This window comes from Nyctereutes procyonoides, unplaced genomic scaffold, assembly GCF_905146905.1.
Source record: "Nyctereutes procyonoides isolate TBG_1078 unplaced genomic scaffold, NYPRO_anot_genome, whole genome shotgun sequence".
Classification (NCBI taxonomy): Eukaryota; Metazoa; Chordata; class Mammalia; order Carnivora; family Canidae; genus Nyctereutes; species Nyctereutes procyonoides.
The window spans coordinates 9,718,437-9,745,812 of record NW_026575043.1 but is presented as its reverse complement, the minus strand read 5'-3'; the positions used below and the strand labels follow the sequence as shown (position 1 = coordinate 9,745,812).

At 42.8% G+C, this 27,376-nt stretch overlaps 1 protein-coding gene and 1 pseudogene across 6 annotated transcripts in view; both read right to left on the bottom strand.

Moving 5' to 3' along the window:
- Nucleotides 1-2,962: 2,962 nt before the first annotated feature.
- On the bottom strand, nt 2,963-3,019 carry LOC129508454 (U6 spliceosomal RNA; annotated as a pseudogene).
- A 1,401-nt stretch (nt 3,020-4,420) lies between these two features.
- Nucleotides 4,421-27,376, bottom strand: part of KIF13A (kinesin family member 13A) — a 212,482-nt gene continuing 189,526 nt past the window's right edge. For 3 of the 6 annotated variants that reach the window (XM_055322476.1, XM_055322475.1, XM_055322479.1), the window contains 12 exons: nt 26,218-26,273; nt 24,820-24,944; nt 24,381-24,557; nt 22,980-23,072; nt 22,621-22,777; nt 21,557-21,630; nt 19,240-19,287; nt 18,061-18,172; nt 16,673-16,824; nt 16,072-16,176; nt 8,620-9,411; nt 4,421-6,062 (listed from right to left, as the gene is read on the bottom strand). In XM_055322476.1, coding sequence (XP_055178451.1) covers nt 6,042-6,062; nt 8,620-9,411; nt 16,072-16,176; nt 16,673-16,824; nt 18,061-18,172; nt 19,240-19,287; nt 21,557-21,630; nt 22,621-22,777; nt 22,980-23,072; nt 24,381-24,557; nt 24,820-24,944; nt 26,218-26,273 — 1,912 coding nt within the window. In that variant the 3' untranslated portion in view covers nt 4,421-6,041. Of the gene's footprint in view, nt 6,063-8,607; nt 9,412-16,071; nt 16,177-16,672; nt 16,825-18,060; nt 18,173-19,239; nt 19,288-21,556; nt 21,631-22,620; nt 22,778-22,979; nt 23,073-24,380; nt 24,558-24,819; nt 24,945-26,217; nt 26,274-27,376 lie in introns of those variants that run through there. The other 3 variants (XM_055322480.1, XM_055322477.1, XM_055322478.1) reach the window with 2 other exon arrangements.

The window sequence follows — 27,376 nt, the reverse complement described above, 5'->3', positions numbered from 1 at the left end:
ATCAACTTTTTTTTTTAAAGATATCTCTTCAAGGAGATAAACTTTCTTTTTTTTTTTAATTTTATTTATTTATTCAGAGAGACACAGAGAGGGGGGGGGGCAGAAGAACAGGCAGAGGGAGAATCAGGCTCCATGCAGGGAGCCCGATGTGGGACTCGATCCTGGGTCTCCAGGATCATACCCCAGACTACATGCAGCGCTAAACCGCTGCGCCACCAGGGCTGCCCCCCCCCCTTTTTTAAATTTTATTTATTTATCTATCAACTCTTTTGTTGGCAGCCTTATTTCTAAAGCTAATCATTACCAGTACCGGCCTTAATAAGATGTGCTTGAATTTCCTAGGATTCATTTCCTATTTTGAGGAAAGCCATCGAATATATTCATGTGTTTGGGCCGCTAATGAGCAGATCTGAAAAGAATCAATTGTGAAAACATAACTATCAATAGAAACGTAATTACTGGGATCCCTGGGTGGTGCAGCGGTTTGGCGCCTGCCTTTGGCCCAGGGCCCGATCCTGGAGACCCGGGATCGAATCCCACATCAGGCTCCTGGTGCATGCTTCTCCCTCTGCCTGTGTCTCTGCCTCTCTCTCTCTGTGTGACTATCATAAATAAATAAAAATTAAAAAAAAAAAGAAACGTAATTACTAGTTTCTGACCACGTGTTTCGCTCTGCCAGGAATATTGGTGCAGTTCGATTATTGGCTATAACTCACACATTCAAATAATCCTCGAATTTTCACTTTTTTCTCGGTATCTTTTTATTTCATGAAACTGGCTTTCCTTTTGACCTTCCTGCTTATATGAAAATAAGAGTTAATTCCCACATTCTTAAGTTCTGGTTAGGTTTGCTTTGGCTGCAGACCTCAGCTATGTAAACCCCTAACTAGTTGTGGAAGCGTACAAATAGGTCTACAAATTCTTAGACATTCCTCTTTTCAAAGGGAAGAGCCATAATTTCCTTCTCCCAGTGGGGCTGTTCTAGTGCCTCACTTTAATGAGTAGAATGATGGAAGGGGGGATCCCTGGGTGGCGCAGCGGTTTGGCGCCTGCCTTTGGCCCAGGGCGCAATCCTGGAGACCCGGGATCGAATCCCACGTCGGGCTCCCGGTGCATGGAGCCTGCTTCTCCCTCTGCCTGTGTCTCTGCCTCTCTCTCTCTATCATACATAAATTAAAAAAAAAAAAAAAAAAGAATGATGGAAGGGACAGAGTGTGACTTCTGAGCCTAGGTCATAAAAGGCAAGGAGGCTCCTGTTTGCCCTTCAGGACCACTGACCAGGAAGCCACCATGTTATGAGAACACTCAAGCAGCACGAAGGGGTCTCCATGGTGAGGAAGCGCCAGCTTGCTGGCTGTGTAGGTCACCTTCAAAGTGGGTCCTTCAGTCCCAACCAAGCTTTCAGGTGACTGCAGCTCTATGTCTTGACCACCACTTCTGAGCAATTGCAGCCAGAACTACCAAGAACTGCCCACTCCTGAATTCTGGATCCACAGAAATGGCATGAGATGGTTATGGTTGTTTTAAGCTGCTGAGTTTAAGGGTACTTCATTTTGCAGCAACAGATAACTACTACTATAGCTCTCTCACAAATATATGCCTCTACATATAAAAGGAGAAGGGGGAAAATGTGGGAAATTGGCATTATCATCATGAAGATATGTGGTCTTGAGTGAGGGATGCCTGGGTGGCTCAGTGGTTGAGCATCTGCCTTTGGCTGAGGGTGTGATTCCAGGATGCTGCAATCGAGTCCCGCATCGGGCTCCCTGCAAGGAGCCTGCTTCTCCCTCTGCCTATGCCTCTGCATCTCTATGTCTCTCATGACTAAGTAAATAAAATCTTAAAAAAAAAAAAAAAAAAAAAAGACAGTCTTGAATGCAAGTGATACTGAGGCTAGATCTTACAGCCTCATTCTTGGTGAAATGCTCCTTTCCTGGCAATTGCCCTGGCTAGTATTTTAACTCTGGTATTTTCAAGTAGCTTGGCTTCTTTGTGGTTGACCAGATTATCCTGTACCTTGATTAGTACAAGGTAACTAATCAATTACATGAAGGGGTAGCTTCTGGCTTGGATTTTTAGTAAAAAATACATCGATTCTCCTGTGCCATCCCCAAAAGCCCATGCTAGACTCAGCAAAGACAAACTATAACCAAGAAATGTAAGGACATCTGTATGTGGTTTGGTCAGGCAGCTATTGAGGAGACTGAAGGCCCAAAATAATGGTCTGAGGTTGTTAAAAAACACCCATGTGTTCCAGTTTTAAAACCTAAGTAGTTATGGGTGTTTTAGGTATTGTGAAAGGGTTGAATTGGTTTTTCTACTGCTCTAAAACCAAACTGGATCGTTTTGTTTTCCCTCTTCAAGCTGATTTTCTTCCAGAGACTCCAATTTGAAAACTTAGCTTTTTCTTTATAGAACATTCATTGTTCTAGTAGCTGTGTGTAAGGTCCCATAAGGATTCAAGAGTACCTTTCTTGGGCACAATCTGGCTCAGAGAAAACCTACAGTAAGCTCCAAGATGGTGGTTGCTGCCAACTGGGCTCACATAATGGGTACTAGGACACCCAAAGCATCTTCTGGAGCTGCAGTCGTCTAAGAACCATGTGCAATGACAGGGGCACCCAGTGAGCCTCACAGATGGGGAAAAAATCACTTGTTCTTCCAAGCAGGCACAGAGGTGAGTGTGTGTTCCAGAACATCTGAAAGATAAAGACTAATGTTTTCTTCAACTTAAGTTAATTCACTGTATCTGGTGGGGGGCGGGGGGGGGGGGAGGACTGTTAAGTGGCTCTCGAACCTACAATTATCTTTCCCCTTATCTCAGGCGATTAGAAACAGATGACAAGCAGGTAGCATCCTTTTCTGTTTTAGGCTCTTTTTGTTCCAGAAAAGCAAGAACACTTATTCAATTACATCTTCTTCCAGGACTCCTTAATGACATGATCAGAAAGCTTTACTTTTTATGCTAATCTTCTCTGTATCGTTCCAATTTTAGTATATGTGCTGCCGAAGCGAGCACGAAAGCTTTACTTTTTAGAAATAATGTAATCAGGTCATTAGTTGTCTTTTTTATTCTTCCCCAAACTGTTCAAAAACTTCAATATTGCAATTTTCAAAATAAGTATCGATGAGAGCAGGATAAGTGAAAGTATTATTTTCCTCTTACTTAACTCTAAAGGTATTTTTATGAAATCCTGTAAGTTGGTGCCCTAGAAACACAAGGCTAAATTTTTGTTATGATAAAATGTGTGTCCAAATAACCGTAAACAAATGTGAGGCCACTAGTAATACTGTACTTTGGCAATAAGCTGTTAAACACATGCCTGTATGTGACTATCCGATATGCTAACACCAGTTTCCTCTCCCTGGGTCATGCTGACAAAGTCGATGACCAACTACCACTGATCTCATGCTAGTGCAAGGAATGATGATTTGCTCAGTTTGTCCTGATTCTATTTGTACCCATCATTTATTTAAATATTAAATGGCTGTTTTCCTCCCTCAGTCCTATGCTATGGAATTCAAATAACTTCGGATTTTCCCTGCTCTCTACTTTTGCCTGGAAGTCTACGTAAGATACTCTTCTGTCCAGAGTAGGCTACGTGGGTCTAATTCTTGACGTCTTCAGGAAGGCTACTACAGGGGCACCGGGGTTGCTCAGGTGGTTAGGCATCTGCCTTCAGCTCAGGTCATGATCTCAGGGTCCTGGGATTGAGCCCTGCATAGGGCTCCCTGCTCAGCTGGAGTCTGCTTCCCTCTCTGCCTCTGCCCCTCCCCCTTATTTGTGTGTAGGCATATTACCTTTCCCTCAAATAAAAAAAAATGTTATATATATATATATATATATATATATATATATGTTGTTTTTTTTTTTTTTTTAAGAAAGGCTGGCTACCATGAACAACTTCAATTTTTCTGAAAATGCTGTGTGCTACCATTTTAAGATAAAGCTCTCCCACTGTGTGTCAGGTGGCAGGACACCGCTCGTGCTCTGTGAACATGGAAGACACACCTTGTCCTGTCTGCTGTGGATGTCGCACTGATTGGTTTGGAAAGTGCGAGATCTGGGCCAGCCCTTCTGCACTCTGAAGGCCTTCCGTCCTTCCTTCAGAGGCCTGTTCTCACCGGACACGACACGGAGGTGAGACTGACGCAAGCCTGCCACCCTCCTGTTCCCCCACCTCTCTCTCTTGGTTTTCCAGCAGCAAACACGTAATAACAGCAGCACCCATGGCACCCACTGCTGTGATAAATATCAAATGTTGGGAACGGTGCCTAGAACACAGTAAACTCCCAATGAATATTGGCTTATTCATATTGGATAATTATGGTTCAGGCTACAAGGACCCACATGTACGTATGAACATGGGAGATTAGATCTGCAGCTAGTGGCAGAGTTATTAAAGACAAACAACTGATGTTTTAAAATCTGAATTAGACAGTCTGTATTCTAACACGCGCGCGCGCACACACACACACATAATCTGTACCAATTAAATACAATAAAGTTGAAAGGGCATATAAATTACAGTTTTTTTTTTAAAACAGACAATAGTAAAACACTACAGTCGGCTCACTATACACAAAATCATGAACAGCAGCTTTTCATTAAAGTCTCCCAAAATCTTACTCCTTTACTGATGCTAAGAACTTTAAGAAAAAGGTACAGCAGGCTGTACACATTCTCTCTCTCCCACAATGTATTTATTGCTGTACATCCACACCAACTTTACAGGCATCTACAGAATAGGTGCATAAAGTACTTTCGTAAAAATGTCCACACACATAATCCCTTGACGTCCCCATTAGCAGGAGGACTTTGCAAACGAAGATGTGGACAGCAGTGTCCTCTGTACTCAAATCATCTGCTGCGGTCATGGTGAAGCGGGCACCTGTGAACTTTGTAGCTCATCCCATCTCCCCAGCGTTTTCCAGAATTTAAAGTAAAAGAACGACAGCAAAACCACACAATGAAACCTACCAATCCAAAACGAAAAACCACAAAAAGACAAAAAAAAAAAACAAAAAAAAAAACCAACACCCCCTCCCCTCCCCAAACCCAACTCCAGGCGCGTCCTCCTGTTTGCTTACAGTAAGTAATACTGCTCTCTGCGTCCCACCTGCCTGGCCAGGCCAAACCAAGGGATAAGGAAAGCTGGAGTTAGAGCCCCAGGCATTGTCGAGTTACAATACAATGTCACGTCAGCAGGAGGTGGGCCAGGTGGAAGACCAGGAAATAGAGCTGTGAGTTTTTTTCAGTGTGCTTATGAGACAGGATAGAGAACGGCTACACGTGGCCTGGTAGCCAGGAGGAAGTATGGCACCAAACTTGCAGTCAGGACACATATGTACACATAACAAGAGTGGACAGCAAAAACGTTCAGTCTTATGTTAAGTTCTTTGGTTGTAAAGAACAGCGTTCTGTAACCTTTTCTGCAAAGAGGGATCTGCAACCTCCTAGGCAATCGAATCTTTTTCATCTGCTCACGTATCAGAGATTACCTAAATTGCTCTGTAACCAAGTCCAGTACCTTATGATTTTCTACAAACCACTTTTATCTGCATTTTCATGTGCAGTCTTGTCTGTCTCTGAACAGACATACTATAGATATACATTTCATATACATCATATATATTATTTATAAAAAAAAAAAGCATTGACTCCAGATTCTACAGTAAGAACTGATTAAAATTAATTGTACAAGAATAAAGTCTGTTTGAATCTGTGGAGGATTCTACACAGTGGGTGTGTGTAGTAGTCAAGTGCAAACAAAAATACTGCCACTGAATTCAATCCAGGGTTTTCGGTTTTCTCTGGCTTTCTGGAAAAAAAAAAGCAGAGGCTGCCGATTTACCCAAGTGACAAAGTGCTGCCTCTCCCAGCTCGGGAGGAGAAAGGAGGTGGCCCACGGAGCACATGGCTTCTCCACGCTGCTCTGAGGTCCCGGCTGGGCCGCAGCATGTTGCAAAGATGGGGCTGGTGCTTTCACAAGGCAACCGGAGCGAAGATGCCATGGCCTGCGAGAAGCGCTTGCTGCCTTTCACCGAGTGGTCGTGCTGCCCTAGTGGGTTCAAGCAGAGGCCGGTGAGTTCAAGGTCCTGATCCTCCTTCACTCCGGACACACACACACACACACACACACACACACACACACACACACACACGGAGAGGCTCTTCCTGAAGGGACCCATGGGATCCAACGGACTATAGAATCCAGTTCTAGGATTTACACTGTGCGAGGGAGAAACCCAGCCCCGAGGTGAGGCTTCTAGGAAGAGTAACAACAGCAAGACCCAAAGTTAAAGTACAAACTTGTTACTGCAAGTTTCTAAAACCAAATCGTGTTAGAACAAAAATATTAAAACAATTTTTTTTTAAAGGAAAAAGATTGGGGATCCCTAGGTAGCTCAGAGGCTTAGTGCCTGCCTTCAGCCCAGGGCATGATCCTGGAGACCAGGATCGGGTCCCACATCAGGCTCCCTGCATGGAGTCTGCTTCTCCCTCTGCCTGTGTCTGTGTCTCTCATGAATAAATAAATAAAATCTTTAAAAAAAAGAAAAAGAAAAAGAAGATTCATCACAATCCCACATTACCCTGATACCACAAATACTGTTGTTAAATTCCACGTTGAAAGCAGAATCTTTGGCAGGAACACACTATTCTGGAGTGTCTGAAAACAAAAGGTGCGGTTCCTGTTCGTTGGTTCTAAATAATCCAAGCAATGGAACAGAGAGGAGGGACTGTTGCCTCTCCCCCATGTGGCCCTCAGACACCGTGTCACTGCAGCAGAGGGCGCTGGGAAACCCCGAGGCCCCTGCTCCCCCTACACTGAAGCAGAATGGCAGGTGACGAGGGTGGTGACTCCTGGGGTTTTGAATTTTAAAGAGGCATCCTCCATACCGCTCAGTGGGTCTGCTGCACATTTAGGTTTGAGAGGCACTGTCTGAGGGGTAGAGTCAGCCCCAAGGACTTCTCAGAGGGGGGCCTGCGGGCCGAAGCGGACCAGCAGTGCGGATTTTGCCTGGAGTAGTAGAGGATGCCGAAGACTTTGAAACGAATGTTTTGTTTGCAAGAACAATAAGGAGTGACTTTATTCTTTGTCTTATGTTCGGGGGTGGGGGTCTTTTTTTTTTTTTTTTAATTCTAAGAAATCATCATTTGGGTTTTTGCAGTTTATTGACGCGTAAGCTGCGTAAGTGACCACACCCTGAAATCTTAAGGGAGTAAAGCTTGTGGGGTGGGGGAAGCCACCAAACTGGAATAATTTCCTCAACAAAGCAGAGACTGAATGGCACCACCATCCATTGATCGATCGTCTTCCTAGATTACCTTTCTAGTTCTGTCCGAGCCTGGTTTTGCTGCGTTCTGGTACCCTGTCTCCCTCCCACTGCTGCCATCGGGGTGTGGGACCAGAACACGGACTCTAAACGGACAGCAGAGCATCTCTTATTTACACAATTTCCTGTCTTCCTTCGTACTCTTAGCAAATACTCATTTTGTTCTTTTAGTTTAAGAATCAAACTAAAAAATTAAGCTGTTGAATTATAATATAAAATGAAACATTGGGATCCCTGTGTGGCTCAGTGGTTTAGCACCTGCCTTAGGCCCAGGGCATGATCCTGGAGTCCCAGGATCAAGTCCCATATCGGACTCCTTGCATGGAGCCTGCTTCTCCCTCTGCCTGTGTCCTGCCTCTCTCTCTCTCTGTGTGTGTCTCTCATAACTAACTAACTAAATAAATAAATAAATATTTAAAAAATAAAATAAAATGAAATGAAACATTATAATAAACCAACATGGTACCTTCCAAAGCCCAAACTTCAACTGCTCTGGGCACCAAATGACTTTTTTTTTTTTAAAGCAATTCTACGATGCATGCCTCCCTCCTCCCTGACCCCCCTGACACCCCATTTTAATGTGTCTGAAATTGGGATGTGTCCGACAATTACTGGTGTGATGCATTTAACTGGAAGCTTTTTGTTTTGTTTGTTTGTTTTTTGGTAATGATGCATCAAATAATGGTTTAATCTAAGAATTAGAGAAATTACAGATTTGATGACATAAAGCAGATGCTATCTGAATGCCTTGGGAGAACCTGTATTTAAACTTCTCAGGGAATGAATGTGAGGTTGAATGATCCTTATTCAGCATCGACCCATAAGCCAGTTAGAAACGCCACCAGTGGTTAGGGCACCTGGGTGGCTCAGCGGTTGAGTGTCTGCCTTTGGCTCAGGGCGTGATCCCCGGGGTCCTGGGATTGAGTCCCGCATCGGGCTCCCCACAGGGAGCCTGCTTCTCCCTCTGCCTATGGCTCTGCCTCTCTCATGAATAAAATCTTGGGGAAAAAAAAAAAAAGATGGAAACACCACCGGCCCTAGATATTCTATAATTCTACTCTGACCCAGTGCAAGCAGGTGCACAGCCAGAGAGAGCCGGCTGGGCAGTGATGTGAGGTGAGCTCGCTGCCCAGGGGGCTCACCTGGCCTGTCAGCAGCATCTGAGGAAATCTCTCCCACTAAGTCATGCGGTGAAATGCCTCTGGGGGTTGGTATACACAATCAGCCGTGCTCACCAATGGTACAGAACATAGAGGACAGCCTCTGGAATTAATTTATTACCTGGTCATTCTCTGCCAAGGAATGCAGCTGGGCAGGGTCCCGAGGCCCATCTGAGATACTCTTCTTGTCCGTTTTACTTGGCAGGTTCCTTCTACTTGAAAGCTCCCCAGTAGAAGAATCTGTCAAACCATCAAAATCTTTCCCGTCGGATACACCCATAAACTCTGTGAAAGAATGGTCCTCCAGGATGTTTGTGGTATGTTCCACAGTCACTTCCCTGGGGTAAAATTCTCTGGCTGGTTGGCCATTTCTGCCGGAGCAGGCGTCTTGTTCTGAACAGGAGCCGGTCCTACAGAGGACTTTGGAGTTTCTCTCAGGGATGCTTTGGGGTGATGGGCTCCCTTTGGCTAAGGCACTGTTTTCCTTGAGTGGCACCAGAGCGATCTTATCTTTTACCAAGCCTCTTTCGACTTCAGTCAACTCTTTGTTTGAGGACGGTCGGGAGTCGTGCACAAGGGACGGTCCGCAATGCTCACTGGGGTCTGTGTCCTTGGTCTGCGTGGCTAGCTGGTCAGAGCTGTCACTAGAAGGGACTGCCATGTCGGACAGGGTGGCATTGGATGCACTGTGGGAAAAGTAGCCGCTGGTGATACTGCTGGTGGTAGGGCTACGGGACACTTCTTTCTCCAAGACCCTTGAGTTCACCAGATCCGCTTTAGAAGAAAACCACTCCCTATTCTCCAAGCTGGCATTGTAAACACTGAAGTCGGCGAACTCCACGGGTACGTAAGGCTGTGAACTTATCAGCTTCCTGTTAAGAGCTTCCAGATCATTTTCCTCCTCCTCAGAGTCCTGTAGTAAGGAAGGAAAAGTCACTCATTAGCTCCTTATGGCGACTTCACTGTTGAGCCAAGTTTCAATATAGTCCTATTAAAGACATTCACAGTCACATGTTTAGTGGGCCTGCCTGCCTTCCTTTCTTCCTTTTTTTTCCTCTCTCTCTCTTCCTTCCTTCCTTCCTCTCTCTCTCTCATCCCCCCTCTCTCTGCGCCCCCCCCCCGAAGTTTGGTTAGATGCTGTCACCTATGGTGCATACAAGTACACTATTCTCAGAGGTCTGTGAGCATAAACCCATTATCACCTAATACGGAGATTTCTCTCTTCTGTGCTCACTCAGGGCTAATTGGAAATGCTTCCTTTGCTGGTTGAAGTGCAGGAGACTTTCAATTAATTTTAATTACTGATTAGCTTTCAGTTGTGATGTTTTCCCCTTTTGTAATTGAATGAGGAAGGGGCAGCTGGAGGCAGAGAAAAGCTGTTGCTTCACCTGTCCTTACAATTCTCACTTTGGGAAGCCACATGCAGGTAAGCGAGTGCTTTAAAGGTTTCAGAGCTATTTTATGGGGAGAGAGGGCAGTAAAATCAGGACCTCCACAGTGGCAAAGAACACCATTTCAAACTCGTTCCCAGTGTTATATTAAACACTGTAAGGCTGTAACATACTAATAGCCTTACAATGAACACTTTCTAGGGGTTTGGAGAAGCATGGATGGAGAATTTGGCCAGGTGAGAAAGGTACTAAGATTTCACTGAAAATCTCCTTCATCAAATAGCTTTAGAATTGTTTGTAAACACTGATAAATATACAGAAGTGGGTATTCTCGGCTCCCCAGCCTGTCTCTGAATCAATGATTCTTTTGTATTTGGTGGAAAACAATATAAAATATATGGATGTTTTATGTTCAAATAAAAGTAAATGATAAATGGTGCCTGCTGGCTCAGTCAGTAGAGCATGTGGCTTTTGATCTTGGGGTCGAGAGTCTGAACCCCACTTAGGATGTTGAGCATACTTAAAAAGAAAAAAAAAAGATTACTACCTAGTCATCTTAAGTAGCCTCATAAGCAGCTGATGACACTGCAAATATTCTTTTTCTCTTAAAACATGACGTTCAGTGAGTATTCATCAGGCATCCACTATATGCCAGCCATTGTCCTAAGACCTGGGAATACCAGTGTTGAGCAAAAACAGGCACAGTCCCTGTCTTCATGCAGTTATGACTTTAAGCCCTGGCTCTTAGCACAATCTTGGACCGTGCTCTGGTGGATGGAAATTTTATTTGGTACAAAAACAGACAGACTGTAAAGACCTGGAACCAATGCACTAACCCTACTCATTCAAGTATCATTTGAAGAGATTGAGGAGAGACGGAGAGAGAGGACGGGAAAGGGGAAGAAAAGCAAACTCAAAGGACATGGCAGATGGCAGTTGACAAATGAACATAAATTTCATCTACTGAATTTTATAGTAATTTCTTTTGCATAAGATGCTACCTACCTAAATCAATACCTTAATACTCTTCAGTATTTTGAAGTAAGTTGAATATACATTACGTAAAAGCATCAGTTGTCTTAATTCCATGGCTATTAATCAAAGATGAATATCAAGTATCAGTGATAAAAATTCTGGAAGTTAGCAAAACAAAATTTTTAGCAACTCTAATCTTGCCATCTTACTTTTAGCTACATTCTACATTAACTACCACTGTCAAAAAAAGGGGGTTGAGGGAATAGTTGGAAAGGAGCAAAGATTGGACAGATAGAATCAGTAGTTTTTGCCTGTATTTTCTAGATTCTCTACTTGATGTGTTTAGACTCAAAATTGAATTTCTAGTGTTTGTATCCTTGTATTTCCTTCTATTCCTTTTAAAGTATGCTCCATGTTCAACATGGGGCTCAAACTCACAACCTTGTGATCTAGAGTCAGAGTCGCATGCTCTCCCGACTGAGCCAGCCAGGTGCCTCGCCTTATGTTTCCTTCTGTTTTAAGCTGGCAAAGAAATATAATTTCCCAAGCCCAGGAGTCTTTGATACAATTAATTACTGAAAAGTTAGTTGTTGCAAGGAAAACTAAATCTGAATATAAGAATTAGTAATCTGAAGCTCCTTTTTATGCCTGCAGTTATTTCTTCTAAAGCCTGAGGAAAGACCTGTCATCCTAAAATATAACTTTGCTGAATGAAATATTCAATCATGAGCTTACTGTGTAGAAACAGGTACACATTTATCAAATTTGTGAAGATAAAAACATTATTCCTAAAGCATCAGAATGAGCTTAGTAAAACTGAAGCACTGAAAAAAAACCCCAAGAGATTAAGTTCAATTAGGGATCAGTACATAGCTGTGCACTTAGGATAGGACTGTTGGAGGGAATGACTCAAAGAAAGAGGCTAGAGGACTAGGGACAAGTACTTCCAGAAACATGAAAACCGAGATGAAACATTTCCCAACATGTAAGCAGACTGAAAGTTTATCAAGTTGTTGCCTTCAAGGGACAAAGAGGACTTAATTGGCTTAAATTGTACCTTAAGGGAATCTGGTTAGATAGACTTCCTACTCCAGAAATATTTATCATTTTGTCTTAAAGGAGACGAAGGTTAGCACCTTCCTACAATGTCTTAGGGACAAGAAGGACTAAAACCCTACCTAAAAGTGAAGCATGGAGTCAAGTTCTCAAGTCTCTCTATAGCTACAGTCTTCATGATTTGATTTTTGCAATTCAGTTTATGCAACTGATATTTACGTATAGACAAAACAGCTTGATTTTAAGAAGGGATCAAACCCCCATAAAAGCAGTGACTCCTTACAAGGAGTTTCACTTGATTAAAGTCATTTCACTTCCCCTGGAATGGGGTCTGTGCTGTCCAGGAGGGAGACAGTTTCTTTTCGGAAGGACTGTATCTGCCTAGGGCCCCAGTACTTCTGTCCATGGTGCTAAGAGGCCGGCAGCTTTTTGGAAACAACAGCAGCAGGGCAATTGAAACTGCACTCCTTAAAAAAAAAATAAAAAAATAAAAAAATAAAAAAAAAAGAAACTGCACTCTTTGGGGGAGCACCTGAAGTCACTGGGGCCAGCCCAATTCTGCTGAGGGATGGGGCCTTTGTTCTCATGCTCTCACCAACTGTGAGACCTTGGGTGAGCCACTCATCAAGTCCCTTGTTTCTTTTTCTGTAAAATGGAGAAATAAACCAGGGAGTCGGGGTGGCTCAGTCAGTTAAGTGTCTGCCTTCAGTTCAGGTCATGATCCTGGGGTCCTGGGATCGAGCCGCACATTGGGCTCCCTGCGCTTCGGGGAGTCTGATCCTCCCTCTCCCTCTGCACCCCACCTCGTGCTCTTGCTTGCTCTCTCTCTCAAATAAATAAATTAAAAAATCTTTTTAAAAATGGAGAAATCGGGATCCCTGGGTGGCTCAGCGGTTTAGCGCCTGCCTTTGGCCCAGGGCACGATCCTGGAGTCCCAGGATCAAGTCCCACGTCGGACTCCCGGCATGGAGCCTGCTTCTCCCTCCTCCTGTGTCTCTACCTCTCTCTCAATCTCTGTGTCTATCATGAATAAATAAATAAATAAATAAATAAATAAATAAATAAATAAATAAATAAATAAATAAATCTATCTTTAAAAAAAAGGAGAAATAAATCATATGCTGTCTATGCAAGACCCAAGAAGAGGGAGAAGTGATTTACTTTCTACTCTTCTCTCTGCTTCTTGACTTAAAAAAAAAGACGGACTCCAAAGGCATATTGTTGACTTTATCTTACTCAAACAAGACATGAGGCACATTTATGTATCTTCCCAAACTGATAAAACAATAAGCCCTGCTTTAAAAATTAAGGTTAGCTATATATTTTATGTGAAATCATAAAAAATTACTTCAACCTCCCTGGATCAGACCAAACCACTGATTCACACTCTGATTCTTCAAGAATGGAAAAAGGAAGGAGAGTGAATGGGGGAACAAAGGGATAAAACAGTATGTCCATTTGTAAGAGGAGAAATAAAATGAAAGCTTCCCAAAGACAATCAGAACCTCAGATCAAGCAAGTGATATCCTTACAATCTACCAAAACATCCTGAAAATGCTATCTGAAATAAATCAGTTAAATAGGTTCAAAGATGAAGAATACTGAGACAGATTTCTCTCTCTCTTTTTTTTAAAGATTTTATTTATTCATGAGAGACACACAGAGAAGCAGAGATACAGGCAGAGGGAGAAGCAGGCTCCATGCAGGGAGCCCGATGCAGGACTTGACCTCTGGACTCCGGGATCAGCCCTGAGCCAAAGGCAGACGCTCAATTGCTGAGCCACCCAGGTGTCCCAGACTTCTTTCTCTTATTGAAAAAAACATTAAGTTTTATTTACTTAAGCACTTTCTACACCCAACTGGGGCTGGAACTCATGACCCTGAGATCAAGAGTCACACGACCATCTGTGTGCCCCTTGATCCTGGGGTCCTGGGATCGAGCCAGCCCACACAGCCAGCCATGTACCCCTTTCTCTTTTTTAAAAGATATTGTTGTCTTGAGCCAGATTTATTATTTTTTTTCTTAAAGATTTTATTTACTTATTCATGAGAGACACAGAGAGAGAGGCAGAGACATAGGCAGAGGGAGAAGCAGGTTCCCTGCAGGAAGCCTGATGCGGGACTCGATCCCGGGACCCCAGGATCACACCCTGAGCCAAAGGCAGATGCTCAACCGCACCCAGGCATCCCTTGAGCTAGATTTCTAAGGAGAGTCGAGGTAGATCTCTCAAGATTCAGGCAAGATTGTACCGTCAAATGCTGCTCAGTGGCCTTCAAGGTGTGTTTGATCACATAGAGCCTACCTGCTGCTGAAAGTTGCTGAGTTACGAGAAGCTGGTTCCAACCTACCCTCTGCTAGCTAAAAAGTTCTGAGATAGGTTTTACTTAAAAATATTACAAGGAAAGTAAAGAAAATAATGAGGCAAACTATGTCAACAGTGAAGCCATCTACTGGGCAGACCCAGAAAGGTCATCTAGCAGTCTCTTGGTAGTATGTTCTACCAAAATGTATTCTGCTTTTTTAAAAAAATATTTTATTTATTTGAGGGAGAAAAAAAGAGATAGGAGAATGAATGGGGAGGGGGGGGTGGGAGAAGCAGGCTCACCACTAAGCAGGACCCTGGGATCGTGACCTGAGCCGAAGGCAGATGCCCATCTGACTGAGCCAACCACGCCCCCCCCCCCAAATGATACTGTTACTAGAGGTTTAAATTTAATACCCATGCATCAGGGTGGTAGGTTCCACATCAACCAACACAGATCCAATCAGCCAGTGAGTTTGAAGGGGTAACAAACTAGCCCCTTGGCCTTCTGAGCCCACGCTGCAACCTTGCTAATTAATAAGCATGGAGAAGTCAAGTAAGTGATGGAGCCATTCATTAGGATTCAGAGACGTAGAGGCAGCTGCTGACGTTCACCCTCTTCTCCAGCAGGAACTATCTTGGGGCTTGGGATGGAGGAGCCAGGAAAACAGAGATGCTGGGGAAAGGGACAGAGGCGAGGGGGAAAGGGTGCCTTTTCTTTTGTCCTCAGGGGACAGGCAGGATGGGAGGGGCATTTCTGAAGATGTGCTAGCACTTCATGCACACAGCTGGGTGGCCTACTGCACAGCCGGGTTAAGCTCCTGCTAGGTTCACACAGTATGCAGGAGGAGTGCATTTTAGAACTGCTAGAGGACCTCACACCAACCGGTCTATGGGCTGGGTGTGCCACGGTGCGGCCGGGAGAGGAAGCCTCCCACGCGTTGCCCACAGATCAGACCACGCACAGATACCAACATCCAGCAGCTCTGTCTCGCTCAGGGCTGCTTCACTGTTTCAAAGCCTACAAAGCCACAGGAAGGTGAAAGCTGAGACACAAAATGAGAAATCTGTTTCTGGGCCAGAAAATAGTGTTTTTTTGTTTTTGTTTTTGTTTAGTTTTGCTTTCATTTAACTGAGCTATCATTTATGATCCAAAGTGCCTGGTATTCAGCATATTAAAGAAACTATTTTCAAATCTGTAATTTGAAAACCAAGTGCTGGGAAATGACGTTTCAACAGGCAGAGTTTCCACCTACCTGTGGCCATCTCAAAAGCAAAACAGACAGAAGGAGAGGCAGGACTTATTTTGCCAGCAAAGAAGGAACAGGCTACCTGAGATGCTAGGCACATGGTGGGGGCACCACAGGCTCGTAGCGGGGCTACAAGCTAAGGAATAAGCTTGGCCAGGCCATCAGGCAGTGCGGAAGGAGCTTTCAAACACACCCACAGCTAAGTGCATGATTACTCACTCCAAGTAAGTGCAACTCCTCTAGGTAGATTAACTTCAGAATCTGGGCAATATGCATAGGCACATTAGAAAGATGCTGAATCAGTTAGAGTGATCTCTTTGTTACACTTTTTAAAGACTAGAACCAGTAAGAGTGTCTTCTCCCCTTTCCCTAAGCAAGTTGCTACCGAGCAAAAAGATAAAACAGAATGAACACTTAGAAAAAAATCACAGGTCACGGCCATAGTCATGCAATATCTCATTACTGGTGATTACATTTTTTATTTTTTAAAGTAAAGGCCCAGTATCTTAATGTCTTCTAAAGGATTTGGATGATTGTCTGTGAAAGAGGCCTTAACCCCACCACCAGGCAAGATGACAGAAACGGTTCCAGAACTTACAATCTTCTTCTCACGTTTGCTATTGTGCTCTACTGGCATGCTGTTGCCATTGCTTCCTGAGGGCACAATGCAGCCAAGGTTATGTGCCTGAGGTGAAGGCATGCTCTGCAAAGGTTAAGACACACAGATGCATCACATACAGAAGACGCCGACAGCCGAAATACACAGTTAAGTACGTGACAGTTAGAAAAGCAAGGCAAACACTTCTATCCTGTGTGAGTAGTGTAATTTGGCAGGCTGCGGTTAAACCACTGATGGAGTCTGACGAGACTACACACGCTCTATGGCAGATAGCATAGTTGGTTTTAGCCATGTAAAACAAATAAATACATAAATAAATAAAGCCTGTCATATTTTCAAAACACCTGGGGAACGTCTCTTTCTCACTGGGAAGATTAAAAAAAAACACAAACAAAACTCTGAAAAGCCATAAACGAACAGAAAATAACAGCAAGACCACCACGCAAGAAATCCCACCAGGAACCTGCATGACCCACACACATCTACGGGCAGCATTCAATTTGTTAAGGTGCGCTGTCACCGTGCCACAGGCAGCACGATTCTGCTCTGTTCTACACAGTACAAGACGAGCAGCACTTACCTCTTGGCTTAGGAGTGGCCTCGCTTCCAGAGCTATCCTTTTCTTATGTTCTTCTTTTACAGGCATTAAGGGTTTGAAAAACTTTGGTGGCTGGGGAGAGAATGCTTTAAAAGGACTGACTGTTAAGGCGTGGGGGTTCTCTGATGTACAACCTGGAGAGACAAACAGGCATGGATTGACAGGTGCACAGGAAGCCTGGTAACCATCTTGCCACGGGAATATCCGCAATGGCAAAGAAATCAATGGGCTAAGATCTGGCTAAGGATTAAAACAGACTTGGGGCAACGGTGGAGACATATTTATCAGTCACAAGAAGTCAGCAAAGGCCTGGGCAGCATCGAAGAAAGCAGACACTGAATTATCTACTTTCTTCTCAAGATCCCCCTTAAGCGCTGCCTACTAGACTGATTTCAACTCATGCTGATTTCATGTTGCTCTGAATTCCCAGAGTCTATTACCCTTTTAGGCACTTGGGCACTTTGTCATTCCATAGTTCAATTTTAGGATCTAGATCTTTTTGTATCTTTCACTGCTTATAGCAAGAAGAGGCTCATTAAATATTCAATGAATGGATACTGTATAAATTTTCTTACAAGCCTCATTTTTCTTCAAGTCACCCTGCTCCATATGACTAAGGAAGAACAATTCTGCTTTCCTGCTTTTACTCATTTCTTACTTCTAGGGACCTCTGTCCCTCCTCTGTGTTTTCTTCCCAATTCACTGGTACAATGACTAAGGAAGAACAATTCTGCTTTCCTGCTTTTACTCATTTCTTACTTCTAGGGACCTCTGTCCCTCCTCTGTGTTTTCTTCCCAATTCACTGGTACACTTAGTAGGTAGTGTATAAGGTGTATAAGGTGACAGAACTGATTTATGTTTTCAGAGAATGCCGTTCCTTTCAGGGCACTGGGAGATTATATAGTTAGGTAATAATGCTGTCAGTGATCAAATTCATTTCTGGTATCATTTTTGAAACCCTTTTAGGAATAAAAAAATTCTCCTAAAAAATCTTTTGAGTACAAAAGCATTACACAGGTATATATCCTTTTGGTAAAGAATGAAGTCTGATCATAATATGATAAGATTTGCGTCTCAAAAGGGACTTCAAATTCAGGAAATGATGTGGGAAAACCGACTTGAAAATTCTGAAGTGCTACACAAAAAGCCTATTATTATTATTATCTGGATGATATACCGGATCTAAAGCAAAAGGAAATCACAGAAGTGAACATGATACATTCTCTTCAAGAAGGTAGTTTAGAATCATCCAGTCTATTAAAATTTCAGGTTCCTATGTTATTAAATCCAACCCGTAAAAGAATTTGCCCCTCATGCTTTTCCTAAGAAGTTATAAACAAAGAACACAGAGAAAAAAAAAAAATCTCACCACTACTTTCTTTACTCCTTCGAGGTGAATCCCTGGGTAAAGTTCCATAACAGGCTATATCTTGGTAGCTGGAGCTGTAGTCAGACATGTCTAATTGGTTCTCTAGCCAACCCTACAAGGTAAAGATATGGGTTAGCTGTAATTAAGTCCTGTTAAAATGAGAAATGAAGCCCAGATTTCAGTCTTTTCCCGTTTTTTAATGGCAGTATGTACTCTTCTTTGTTTTTATTAATAGAATATTTCAAACATAGAAAAGTATGAATGGCTGAATAATATGCCAAATAGTGTCCTACTCAAGATATAGGTCAAGAGTTAATATTCTATTTGTTCAAGGTTTAATAAACTCATTACAAGTGGAGTGAAATCCCTTTCTGAAGCCCAGAGGTCCCATCCATTTTCCTCCCTTCCCCCACAAAGGGAGTGACATTGATAAATTTGGTGTGTATCTAGGGTGGCCGGATAATTTAGAGACCACAATGAAAACACTTCTTGGAGTGAATAGATTCATTAATAATTTCGCTTTGGTAGCAGGCACATGCTAGGACTGCCCAGGCAAACCAGAGGGTATGGTCACTCTACATATGCCCAAGATTTAAAAGTATCAAACTGCCATACGATACTGGTATAGTAAAGAAGGAAAACTCCATTTGTGTATCATAAGTTTATTTCATCTTCTTCATATTTCTCTGGAGTTGCCTGCCTTATCTAAAGACTAGATTTTAGACTTCTGGATACAGTTGGTGACTCTACTCTGAATCACTCAGTCCCCAGCATAATACATTAAATATAATATATGCTCCAAGAAATATTTGCTGAGCAAGGTCATGTTGCACAACATCCTTAATTTTAAATCCCTAACGTACCTAGTTGCAATAATTTTGATTTTGCAATGGTAGATATAATACTTTCTTAAATCATTGAGGTAGACCCATAAACACACAGATATTCAACTCTGTGTAGGACTATCTGGGTATGGAAAATATGCTAAGGTACAACACTGACACTAAGTACAAAGCAATACCACATTAAGTCTTTGTACTTGGAAATGGACACGTGGAGACAAAGATCCACATCAGATTAAGATGGAAGTCCTGAGATTTTAAAAAGACCAAGATACCCTAACTTTTCAGACTTTGATTCTGCTAGTAACCTAGCCATGCCCATGCTACAGGTACACACCTTATCATCTTCATCAAAGCCAGAAAGGTCTGGTCGACTGGAGGAGACCTGTAAGAGATCCATGGTTTTATCAATGTGGTTGATGTACTTAAATTACATAGAAATATGGAAATGTAATGCCAGTTTTACAGTTGAAGCCTGTATGACCTTCTCAACCTCCTTTCTGCAATCCTCATGAGTAACAACTGTACTAAATCTGGGGTTGATTATTCCCATACAGGCTTTGTACAGTTACTTATATACATAAAAATTGATTTATATATAAAAATATATGCACATATTATATATAAATATATAGGCACACGTAACATATATTTTGCATCTTTTTATAATTAAAATAAGTGGTATCTTACCATACATGCATGGTCTTTTTCATAAGTCTCATAATTTACTTGTTCTATTCTAGGTAGATATCTAGGCCACTGCTACTTTTTCTCTATTACACACTCTGATGAAATAAATTATTGTTACTGTCCCTAAGTATCACTCTAGCTGTATCCCACAATTATTGACATATATACCATTTCAGTAGTTTTAAATAGATTCTATGTTTCTTTCTTTTCTACATTTATTATTTTTTTAAAGATTTATTTGACAGAGAGATAGAGCCAGAGAGCACAAGTGGGGGTAGTGGCAAAGGGAGAGGGAGAAGTAGGCTCCTCGCTGAGCAGGGAGCCTGATGTGGGGCTGGATCCCAGGACCCTGAGATCATGACCTGAGCCGAAGGCAGAAGCTCAACCACAACCACAGAGGTGCCCCTAAGTTTATTTATTTTAAGTAATCTCTAGATTCAACATGGGCCTTGAACTCATGACCCTGAGACCGAAGGTCACATGCTCTACTGACTGAGTCAGCCAGCCAGGCACCCCCATGTCACATTTTTCTTTCTTTCTTTCTTTCTTTCTTTCTTTCTTTCTTTCTTTCTTTCTTTCTTTCATTCATTCATTCATAATAGTCATACAGAGAGAGAGAGAGAGAGGCAGAGACACAGGCAGAGGGAGAAGCAGGCTCCATGCACTGGGAGCCCAACGTAGGACTCGATCCCGGGTCTCCAGGACCGCGCCCTGGGCCAAAGGCAGGCGCCAAACCGCTGCGCCACCCAGGGATCCCCCCCCCCCCCATCTCACATTTCTATGAGAAGCTTTAGAGCACATATTAAGGCCTGGAATCTCTGGGCTGTAGAGAAAGTTGTGTGCACCTGCAACACTCTCTTCCATAGCGCTTCTGGGGTCAGCTTATGAAATTCTATGAGAAATCATTTTGGGAATTTATAGATCTGTTTAAGGAGATGTGCCAATTTTTCTTTGATACTGTGTGTTCCCATCACTGAACAGTCTTTTTCCTTGAGTTTAGGCTTTATTTATGGTGATAGTTGCATTCAGGCTTTCTCTTTCTTATATGATTTGGTTTTTGTAGGAAAATTCTATTTTGTTGAAGCTTTTACATTTACTGATACAACCTTCAGGTTTGCTTTTATGCTGTCTAAATCTCTGTCCTCTCTTTTTATTGCCAATATTGGAATTATATTATCCCAATATTTTCTTTCCTTCTGCAATTAATGTTAAGTCAGTCCATTTGACCAGTCTTTTCAAAAAGCCTGCTTCTCAGCTTTGTTGATTCTATCATTGGTTTTCTATTTCATACACCTCTGTTCTAATCTTTATTATTTCCTTCTTTGAATTTATTATAATTCTGCTCTAGTTTTTATTATCCTTTAAAAATTTTTATTCTGATTTTGTTTTTTGAAAAAATTTTATCCATAAATACTTCTCTGTGAATCTCTAAAAATTATGGAATTCCTCCTCTCTTTTTTTTTTTAAAGGATTTTATTTATTTATTCACAAGAGACACACAGAGAGAGGCAGAGACATAGGCAGAGGGAGAAGTAGGCTCCATGCAGGGAGCCCGGTGTGGGACTCGATCCCGGTACTCCAGGATCACACCCTGAGCCAAAGGCAGACACTTAACTGCTGAGCCACCCAGGCATCCCACCTCCGCCCTTTAAGAAAATGATAGCCAGGATTTTTAGCTGACTTGACCACCCTTAAACCAACTACATTCAATTTGTGTCTCAAGAAACTTCTTCCAAGGACGTAACTTTCTGAAGAGAAATCTGGAAGATTCCACTAAAAACTCAGGCATGTGACCATAAGCACGCTCTCGCGTGTGCCTCCTTAGGAGAGGGGAGAGGCTTGGCAATACGGGATGCCCACACCAGTGAACACCAGTGAACCCTGGCCCCAGGGCCCTCACATGCCACACCCCAAGCCCTGAGACATGTCACAGAAGCAACAGACCCTCGGCAGGGTGTGCTTACATTATGAACATTTGGCGTGCTGAGACTCCTCCGCAGGTGCCGGGCTTTGGTGGACAGTGCTTCTTTGACCGTGACTGCCTGTAAATGTCAAAAGAGCATTTATTTTTCCCCCCTCTGATGACAAATAATATGTTTATTGTGGAAGGTTAGAACATACAGGAATACACATTTCAATCCCACACTCCCCCCATATTCACAAAAGCTAGAATCTTATTGTACCCACTTACCTCTTTTGCCGTCATCTACCAAAAACACTTTCTACAAGACCAGGAAAAGTGCTGAATTAAAGACATTTATGTTGTGGAATTTTTACAGGGGTAGACAGAGAAAATGTAGTAGAAACACCCCTAACTATATATATCCTTTGCAAAACTATCATCAACTTTGATGCTGTTTGTGTTTTATTCGCATAGGCGTTTCTTCCACTAAAGGGACTTCCACTAAAGGAAGATTTTTCTGACAGATGCCAATCTTAGTCCTCTTGTTGCTAAAAATGCATTTTCCACAAACTTCAGCTGCTGCTTCTACTGTTGACAGTTCGTGTCTCGGAGTTCCACTACCTTGTGGGTTAGTTTCACCTGAATGTCCTACTATTGCTGCAGAAGGTAACCCAGACCCCCCAAAATTAAGGAAACACTAACAGCACATGGCTATCATGGGGGCTCTAGGGTCGAGCCTTCCTGGTTTACACCCTACTTGGTACCACCTCTTAGCTGTGTAGCCATGGGCAGGGCAGTGCACCTCCGCTGGCCATAATTTTCTCATTTACAAAAGGGGATTCTAACAGTGTTCATCTCCTTCATAGGGCAATCTAGAAGATTAAAGGAAAGAACACATCTAAATTACTTGGGCACAGAGAGCGAAAGTAGAAGGTATTCAACAGAATGTAGGCATTATTTTCATTTTTGCTACTATTTTGTCACAGTAACCACTCTGTCTAGGAAGAATGTTACTCAGGTTATCCTCCTCTGATGGATGCACAGGGAAGGCATTTGGTACATGAATTCATCTTGGTCCCTTTGGGAGGAAGGCTGGTGCTCTGGCCCTCCAGATACTGCTGTCACTTGCCTGCCGGAGCCGTTCAAGACTCAGAATGTTCTCCACCTGCAGCACACCACGCGTGTATTTCTCTATGTAGGTCTCTCCGTCTGAAGTGCCTTCATTTTCGCTCCTTGCTGCCATGAGAGCCAGGGTTTCCCGGTCCTCAATCTCCTCTGTTGCCTGAAGGGATGAGAAAGCAATTACTATACTTTGTTTTTGTTTTTGCAATTACAATACTTTTACATGAACAATATTTTTATCCAAATTGTGGTGAGAAAACGATTTAGAAGTTCTAAGAAATGAACACATTCTCTAATACTATTTTGATATTTTAAGAAAGAATATTTTTAAGAAATATTTTTAAGAAAAAAATATTTTTTACCTTTGGTATATTAGATACTATTTCATAGGTCACACCACAGGAATAAAATATATTTTTCAATGATATTCTCCTCTTCAGACTCTGGGTGAAACTCTGGTAGGAAAGGAAAGCTGGGTTAAGCGATGTGAAACATGTAAGTTATTTGGCATTTTACAAATTGTAGAAGCATTAACAAATACTATGTTTTTGATACACATACAATACTCAGTAAAACTGAACTGAAAAATCCTCATCTCTGACCCTAAAGGACAACAGATTCCAGCTGTTATTTGGGGATTAGATTACAAATTTGCAGCCAATTCAGGATTTTTGGGGGGTTGCTTTTCTCTCATTGGCAGCCTTCCTTTGGATCTTGATAGGATTTATTTATTTTTAAAAATTTATTAATTTTTAAACATTTTATTTATTTCCTTATTTAAGAGAAAAAGAGAAAGAGAGCACAAGCAGGGGGAGGGCCAGAGGGTGAGGGAGAAGCAGGCTCCCTGCCGAGCAGGGAGCCCAACATAGGGCTCAATCCCAGGACCCTGAGATCATGACCTGAGCTGAAGGCAGGTGCTTAACCAACTGAGCCACCCATGCATCCCTATTTATTTTAGAGAGAGAGCAGAAGCAGGAGGGATAGAGGGAAAAGAAGAAAGAACCTCTCTCTCTCTCTCTAAGATTTTATTTATTCATGAGAAACACAGAGAGAGAGAGAGAGGCAGAGACATAGGCAGAGGGAGAAGCAGGCTCCATGCAGGGAGACTGGATGCTGGACTCGATCCCAGGACTCCAGGATCACGCCCTGGGCTGAAGGCAGGCGCCAAACTGCTGAGCCACCGAGGGATCCCCCAGGAGAAAGAATTTCAAGCAGACTCCACATGGAGCGCAGAGCCTGACCTGGGCTCAATCTCACAACCATGAGATCATGATGTGAGCCAAAATCGAGAATTGGACACTCCATCAATTATGCCACTCAGATGCCCCATAATCTTGATAGGGTTTAATCAATGTATCCTTGCACAGAAAAAAAACTGGAGAGGGTCAATTTTGCCAACAGCACCTCTGGGATGGGATCTGGGGAAGCAGCAGGGATTTGTTTAGAGCCTGCTCCTTGTCCTGTTTCGTCACTAACCTGCTTGGACTTGGCATGTAACCTTTCTCAAATATTGAAATGTCACAGTCTACTGCCTCCTAGGATTATGGGTCTCAAGTCAGCCAAGGAGGAAAGCCCTTTGGTGGGTGACATTTGCCTATGCTATCCTCATGCCCCATTACCTGGGGGCATGAGGATAAGACTGTAACTTGGCTTATGTGTTGCATATCCACTCTATCAACACCACAAAACTCGATTTTGTGATAGAGGGAAGGAAGACACTTCGAGCTCACATGCACAAGAGCAGAATCAGGCCCCGTTACTACCTGTTTGTTGTAAATATTGGCTGCAATCCGTTTTCGTAATACTAACTCCATAGCAGCCGGGTGGCTGAGCTGGACCGTGGTTTTCACTATTAGGTAAATCCTTTCGTTCTGCGGCGTGACCCTATTCAGGTGAACGGAATCATGCACTGAGGAGTCCCAGGAGGCTGTGGCTGAAACCTAAGAACAGGAGAAGGGTTGGGGACAGGGAAAAGACACGGCTCAGGGGCAGCACTTTGACATCGCATGTGAGAGTGAGAAAAGAAATGCAACCCGGCAGAATCATACATCTCCTCACTTTTTCTGCGTGACAACACACTCAACTTCTTAATGTTTCCAACCCTTTCCCCCAAAGCAGATCACAACACTTCAATGAGAAGACAGGCCCGTAGGCATGTGCACTAATCTGAAGCCCATGAATGGAACCTTAGTGGTCAAGTACCTCCTCATCACTGTGCTTTATGATGGGCAAGTAGAAGAACTGGCTGCCGTGCTCCTTGGGCAGGATGGAGTTCACGCCCGATGCGTGGGGGCCCACGAGTTGCTCATTGGCACTGAGGTCATCCGCTGACCAAGTCCATGGCACAGAAAGACAAGTGGGAGGAGAAGTCATTTTTTAAAGCAAGCACTGAAAATTTTTAAATCTGCTTTTCACAGATGAAGTTTACGTGTAATGCATTTCATGTTTTTCTTTCCTTCCTGATACCACAGTTGAAATACAGATTCTGATATTCAAGATAGGTTTTTTCTTTATAGAACCAACTACGAGAGCCAAAAAGGTACCCTGTGAATCTCCAATAACATGGACAAATATATTCCATAACTAGTCCAGGAGCAAATATTTTCCCCACAAAAACACAGCTGACACTTTACTGCTTTTTAAGGTCAATTCCTTGTGGTAACTTGGTGTTAGGCTTGTGTCCCACTTACATAACTTACACATGGTTAGACATTTGTAAAGCTAAATGATCAATTTAGAATCAAAGTTCTAAGCCCTTGGGAGAAATGCAAAGATCATCTTCCCCCAATGCCCTACGCCATATGGGATGGAACCGTCACAAATTTCTGTAAGTGGTCATCCAACATTTGTTCTTATTCCTTCAATAACAGGAAACCCACCACTTCACGAGGCACACATTCTAGTTTTAGGCTTTTAAACAATTCTGCCAATGAAGAGCCAAAGTCATTGGCTGGTCTTCCCTCCAAATGACAGATTTCCAGGCTGTGTTTTGAGATACCAGGGGCCAGGCAGATGAGCCTGCCTGAGCCCACCCATCTCCCCACTTCGCAATTCTGCCTTTGTATTCTACATAGAGGGTTCCATTTAAGACTTCATTTTGAAAATGGATTTTACCACTAAAATCCATTGAGAACCATCATTCTTGGTTCACGCAGGCTCAATCCCATTGCTATAGTAAAGAACCACTTTTAAGAGAGGGTTTACGCTGTAATCACGTTCTGGCATCAGCACTATGGGGGGGGGCAAACGGCACTAGTCAGAAATGCAGATTCCTAGGCCCTTTCAAAGCCTGAAGATTCAGAACCTCTGTCCGTTAAGTCTTCCAACCATAACTGTTTTAATGTTTTGTGTGTGTGTGTGTGTGTGTGTGTGTATAGTTCCTTAACTCTCAGAACTCTCTTTCTAAGATTAAATATCCACTTCTCTTTCCCTAGTGATGCTACACGTCAAGGTTTATACATTTGCTTGCACTACAAATGTCACCTAGATACAACATATGAGTGATTAGAGAAGTAATTTAAGGAATCACAATCAGGTGGTCTGAAGAGATTACAAACCTAAATGAAATGTGAGGGCCCCTGGAACCTGCGGTCTGCTTACCGTTCAAATCAAGGAAGAGAACTGGTATGTGGGTTTCCATTCCAGGTGGTGGGACCCTAAATTTAATAACAAAATTTAATCATCACAAAATATGTGTGTTACATCATGTTAATCAAACATAGAGGCATAGAAGAGAACCAATGTGGAGGCAGTAATTCTATTCATGAAATATTTGCACATTTCTTGACATCCCTGTAAATACATATCATGAGAATTATGTGACTTCCACAAAAAAACTACCAGTTATGTGAATCAGATGTAACTAAGTGAAACATAGATTATTTAATGGCTTTCTAGAAATAGTTCTAGTGAGGGGGAAAAAGGGAAGGGATGCTGTTAATACTGGAGACAGGGGACACGATCAGAACCCAGAGAAAGTAAACAAGAAGACAACACTGAGGAGAGGACAAAGGGCCTATCAAAGGAGGAAGGGTTGTGTATGAAAAGACCAAAGCAGTGTTTTATCAAAAACTGGCCTTTGTGCATCTGAGACACCTGGGAGGTAGGGGTGGGGACTCTGAAAATGAAAAGTTCTGAACCCATCCTTTCTCTTGTGAATCAGAATACCTAGGGACAGGACTGAGGACTCCACATCTTACAAACAGTTGAGACAATCTAAAGTTTGGAAATGACTCAAATGAAAGTGACTGGGGTAAGGAGAGAGACGGTCTAGACAGGGCCTCAGGGAATGAGGTGGCTGTCTGCAACATGCGGCTGGCAGACAGACTGCATGTGTGCCCTGCAGGATTCCAGGATAGCGGGACAATCTGCAGGGAGAAACATCAGATTACAAATTTCGTGCCAGCAAATTCAGATTTTCTGGTTTCATAATACCATCAAATCCGTTATACTTCCCTTTATTGTTATAGACACAAATAACACCGCTGATGTTTCTATGCCTACCCTAAAGAGACTATCTGGGCATGTACATTCTCTGTTCAAAAGGAATCAGACTTCTCCTAAATGCCTAGGACATATGTATATTTTTTAAGATGTTATTTATTTATTCATGAGAGACACAGAAAAAGAGGCAGAGACACAGGCTGAAGGAGAAGTAGGCTCCCTGCAGGGATTCTGATATAGGACTTGATCCCATGATCACAACCTGAGCCAAAGGCAGACACTCAACCACTGAGCCATCAGGCGTCCTAAGATATAT